Below are 5,183 nucleotides of genomic sequence, written 5' to 3'. Positions count from 1 at the left end.
CTGTGTCTCATATTCCTTTGATTTATTTATAGAAGGCCTAGATTTTCAAGATCTCAAATATAAAAAGTACTGGTACATCAATTATCAAAATAGCAGGTATTAAAGTGAACTTTTTGATAGTAAGTAACATCGTTGCACCACATTACACATTCATGCACTTTCACAATAAGAAAATGTATCTATAGTATATCAATACTATAGTCTAGAGTAAAAACATTAACCATTTCAGTGTAGGCCTACCAAAGTTTGTGACTACAGTTTGTGTGCCTTAATGCATATGCTGAACCATTCATTCCCGTATTATGTGTCAATACAGAGAAGTTGTCTTCTGGTGCTCTGGGCTCCTTACAAGGACACATCTCTACTGTAGCTGCCATGGTGTGGCATGTTGATGCCAGTCTCTCATTAAGAACTCACACACCCATAATTCATAGGAAAGGAGATGAGCAGCAGTGTCGATGGAGAATGATGACCTACAACTTTAGTCCAAGTCCAGAATAAAATGTACCTATGTCTCAATCCGTCTCTCTATGGGTAAGGGGCATCTTATGAAAGAGGACTTGATAGGAGCAGAGTAAAATTCATGAAGGTACAGCTTATGTTTGAGACATGATTAGTAAGTAGTTACTTGTACGGTTCTTCATTGAATCCAAAATAAGTTTGTCCAGCTTTCTAATAACCCAGAGTAAAATTTAAGGCATGGAACATACTTTATGAGTTGGTATTTGTTTGATGTATCACTGAACTAAAACCATTGAGAAAACACATACACTTGTACAAACACAATACAATTGAAGAGTGAATGTTTGTGATGAGTAATGATATGGGAGGCATTCCAGGGCAAGGGGCGGTCCTCAGTAAGATTTAGGTGGGGGCCGAGGCGAGAAGTCCCTGTATGACGTGGAAGTGGGGGTGATTGAGCGTGACCTCAGGGGCTGGAAGTTGGCGTCCCCTCCGCTGATCGCCGTGCTCCCATGTGGTCCAGCATCCATGTTAGATAAGGCCTCCTGCGGCAGGGGAGGAGCCCCTGGGTCTCCAGGCCTGGGCAGTGTGGACGAGGCCTGGGATGAAGACACAGCCATGCTACCCCCTCCCATGGATGACGACACCTCCTTCCCTTGGCTGGAGGCAGTGGGCAGGTTGAGGGATCTTAGGGCGTCAGAGGTGGATGGGCTCCCCTCTCTGTTGTATGGCATGGTGGATGTCAGGTTGGACTCATCTGACAGTGTCCTGGAGAGGTCTTTAGTGACCCCGGATGTGTCCTGGGTCGGCAGGAAGCCCGAGGAGGAACTGGATGCCCCTGCTGTATAGGACCAATGTGAGATGGTCATGATAATGGTACTAAGACTGTGTTAGCCCACTGAGCTAAAGCCTATTAGCTCAGGGAGCTAACACAAATCTTCAGGTCTCAGGCAAGATTACTCGTCACTCAAGTGTGGTTCACCGCAGTACCTTCATTATATGACTTCAAACAAAGAATAAACAACAACACACAGACACACAACATACCTCTGAGAGCCTCTATCCTCTCGTTCTTCACTTTCTGCACCTCATCAGTGATCTTGGTGATGATGAAGTTGAGGGTACGTCCTTGCTGGATGGACTCGACCAGGGCGTCCAGCCCACGAGGGTTCTCAGCCAGGTAGTCCAGCAGCATGCCCGTCCGCTTGCGCTGCGTGCTCCTGCAGCTGATCTCCTCTGTGTCGTCCCGCGTCAGGATCTTACGCGAGCGCAGGTAGTCAAAATGGCGGTCGACCCGGATCTTATCACAGAGGTACGGTCGCATCCTCGTTAGGACCTGGACAGAGAAGAGCAAGATGGAAACTGTGGGTGTTTTGTGTAGTGTTGAGGGTTGGGTTCTGGACAATCTGTATGTTATATAGGGACACAATTAGTTGATATGTGTTTTATCAAGTGTGTGTGACCAGAGGACTGACTGCTGATGACAATACTGTAACTGTACTGAAGGACAGGTAAACATGTGTGGACAAAGAATAATTAGATGAAGGGTACAGTGAGGGAAAAAAGTATTTGATCCCCTGCTGATTTTGTACGTTTGCCCACTGACAAAGAAATTATCAGTCTATAATTTTAATGGTTGGTTTATTTGAACAGTGAGAGACAGAATAATAACAAAAAAATCCAGAAAAACGCATGTCAAAAATGTTATAAATTGATTTGCATTTTAATGAGGGAAATAAGTATTTGACCCCTCTGCAAAATGTGACTTAGTACTTGGTGGCAAAACCCTTGTTGGCAATCACAGAGGTCAGACGTTTCTTGTAGCTGGCGACCAGGTTTGCACACATCTCAGGAGGGATTTTGTCCCACTCCTCTTTGCAGATCTTCTCCAAGTCATTAAGGTTTCGAGGCTGACGTTTGGCAACTCGAACCTTTAGCTCCCTCCACAGATGTTCTATGGGATTAAGGTCTGGAGACTGGCTAGGCCACTCCAGGACCTTAATGTGCTGCTTCTTGAGCCACTCCTTTGTTGCCTTGGCCGTGTGTTTTGGGTCATTGTCATGCTGGAATACCCATCCACGACCCATTTTCAATGCCCTGGCTGAGGGAAGGAGGTTCTCACCCAAGATTTGACGGTACATGGCCCCGTCCATCGTCCCTTTGATGCGGTGAAGTTGTCCTGTCCCCTTAGCAGAAAAACACCCCAAAAGCATAATGTTTCCACCTCCATGTTTGACGGTGGAGATGGTGTTCTTGGGGTCATAGGCAGCATTCCTCCTCCTCCAAACATGGTGAGTTGAGTTGATGCCAAAGAGCTCGATTTTGGTCTCATCTGACCACAACACTTTCACCCAGTTCTCCTCTGAATCATTCAGATGTTCATTGGTAAACTTCAGACAGGCCTGTATATGTGCTTTCTTGAGCAGGGGGACCTTGCGGGCGCTGCAGGATTTCAGTCCTTCACAGTGTAGTGTGTTACCAATTGTTTTCTTGTTGACTATGGTCCCAGCTGCCTTGAGATCCTTGACAAGATCCTCCCATGTAGTTTTGGGCTGATTCCTCACCGTTCTCATGATCATTGCAACTCCACGAGGTGAGATCTTGCATGGAGCCCCAGGCCGAGGGAGATTGACAGTTATTTTGTGTTTCTTCCATTTGCGAATAATCGCACCAACTGTTGTCACCTTCTCACCAAGCTGCTTGGCGATGGTCTTGTAGCCCATTCCAGCCTTGTGTAGGTCTACAATCTTGTCCCTGACATCCTTGGAGAGCTCTTTGGTCTTGGCCATGGTGGAGAGTTTGGAATCTGATTGATTGATTGCTTCTGTGGATAGGTGTCTTTTATACAGGTAACAAACTGAGATTAGGAGCACTCCCTTTAAGAGTGTGCTCCTAATCTCTGCTTGTTACCTGTATAAAAGACACCTGGGAGCCAGAAATCTTTCTGATTGAGAGGGGGTCAAATACTTATTTCCCTCATTAAAATGCAAATCAATTTATAACATTTTTGACATGCATTTTTCTGGATTTTTTTGTTGTTATTCTGTCTCTCACTGTTCAAATAAACCTACCATTAAAATTATAGACTGATCATTTCTTTGTCAGTGGGCAAACGTACAAAATCAGCAGGGGATCAAATACTTTTTTCCCTCACTGTATGCCTTTGTTGATCATTATGAGAAAGGGGTTAGGTATAATATGCACATTAATAACTTTTTTACACTATACACACATATAGGCTTCTGTAAAAATGGGGTAGCCTATAGAGCATGGGTGCTCAAACCTTTGGGCTTCGTACATCATTTGAGTTATGGGCCACGGGCCGGACAAATAGACATTATTTATTTAGAAATATAAAAGGTAAACAATAGCTTTTTAGGGTCTTGAAATATATATATATATATATATTTTTAAAGTAATCATAAAATTACACTTCAAACGTTAATCCAATCGTAGCCATATAATTTGACACCTAAGAACACATTCTGATTACCCATATTCAAGATTTATTAAAACATTTACCATTGTTGTTTCCACGTCATTTCAACCAAAAAGATCTATGTGAAGATGTTGAATCTTCGTGGAAAACGGATTATTTTTTTAAAAATCCATCAATGTAAGGTAATTTAGTCTTCTTCCCCCAACTTTTAATCTAAATCCAATGACATGGTGACATTTTTTGATGATTTCCCATTGAATTCTCGTTGGTTGACAACTCAACCAAATGTAAATCAAATCTAGACATTGAACTGACATCTGTGCCCAGTGGGAAGGCTAATAACTTGAATATGTGCAGGGCTTTGGGGGCCCTAAACGAGTGAGAGTGACTAACTAAATCAATGGGGGCCCACTGGAGGTCAGGGCTCCTGGGCACGTGCCTTGGGTTCCCGGTCAGTAATTTGGCCATGATTACTACAAGGTTTAGATAGATGTTTACACTAACTTACTTAGCAATCTATAACATGTTAGCTGACAGGGGCTAATTGATTGACTGTCTGTGACTGAAATAACAAGAGGAAAACTGCTAATGAACTACCAAATTTCGAAATTGCATGTTGTGTGTTCTACTATGATATCTCTCAACATTAATTTGAGACCCTGACTGACTTCCAAAAAATATATATATATAAAAAAAATTCAAACTAATTTGGGTTCGGGGCCCCCCTAGTGCCCCAGTTTGGTCGGCCCTGCTAGGGTGTGGCATAAGTTGGTTACTTTCACTTCTTCATTTTGCGCATTTCTACGTTTAAAGTTCCCATCTCTATAAGTTAACAACATTCTGGCAAATCATTCTTGTAAAACAGCCTCCCTGACAGTTGAATTGACAGTCAGACAAAAAGGCAACTTACCTCTTTTTTAATATCTGCCATTTCATCTTCTGTCAGGTGAGGAACATCCATTCTACTTACCCTACCTTAGCCAAGGTGTCAAATTCAAGTCTTCCGGGTACTTTCCGAGAATAAAAAGGCGCACTAAAAAGACTTACACCAAAAGATAGGCTCCCGTCCACGAATATTATATTTTCCAGTGCGCAACTCTAATAGCCTATATTTGCCGATACAAAACAAAAGATTCTAGACTGCCCTAGTACATTAACATTTCTCATCAAGGAACCGCTGCAAATTATTACTTCCTGATTCAATGGACGGGTTTACGCAAGTCATGTATGTGCAAGTGAACAATGAGTGCTTTCCATTCAGTAACGATACTAGAACTAGCGC

General features: G+C 42.9%; 1 protein-coding gene across 1 annotated transcript; it reads right to left on the bottom strand.

The window, feature by feature from the left end:
• Positions 1 to 5,183, bottom strand: bcl10 (BCL10 immune signaling adaptor). Its single transcript, XM_084188349.1, has 3 exons — positions 4,812 to 5,183; positions 1,510 to 1,798; positions 1 to 1,303 (listed from the first exon to the last, which is right to left on the bottom strand). Exons 1-3 carry the CDS (start codon positions 4,860 to 4,862, stop codon positions 855 to 857), a joined length of 789 nt encoding a protein of 262 aa, XP_084044475.1. The 5' UTR covers positions 4,863 to 5,183; the 3' UTR covers positions 1 to 854.

This window comes from Coregonus lavaretus (assembly GCF_964263955.1).
Source record: "Coregonus lavaretus genome assembly, chromosome: 23".
In the NCBI taxonomy this organism is placed as follows: Eukaryota; Metazoa; Chordata; class Actinopteri; order Salmoniformes; family Salmonidae; genus Coregonus; species Coregonus lavaretus.
Note: the sequence above shows the minus strand (reverse complement) of the source record. Positions and strands in the feature narration are given on the sequence as shown.

Bases quoted from the DNA above. Each gene is read 5' to 3' on its own strand.
- bcl10 (XM_084188349.1), bottom strand. From the start codon at position 4,862: ATGGATGTTCCTCACCTGACAGAAGATGAAATGGCAGATATTAAAAAA. The intron at 1,799-4,811 runs GTAAGTTGCCTT...TTCTCTGTCCAG, and splicing joins TGGCAGATATTAAAAAAGAG to GTCCTAACGAGGATGCGACC. The intron at 1,304-1,509 runs GTATGTTGTGTG...GGTCCTATACAG, and splicing joins GAGGATAGAGGCTCTCAGAG to CAGGGGCATCCAGTTCCTCC.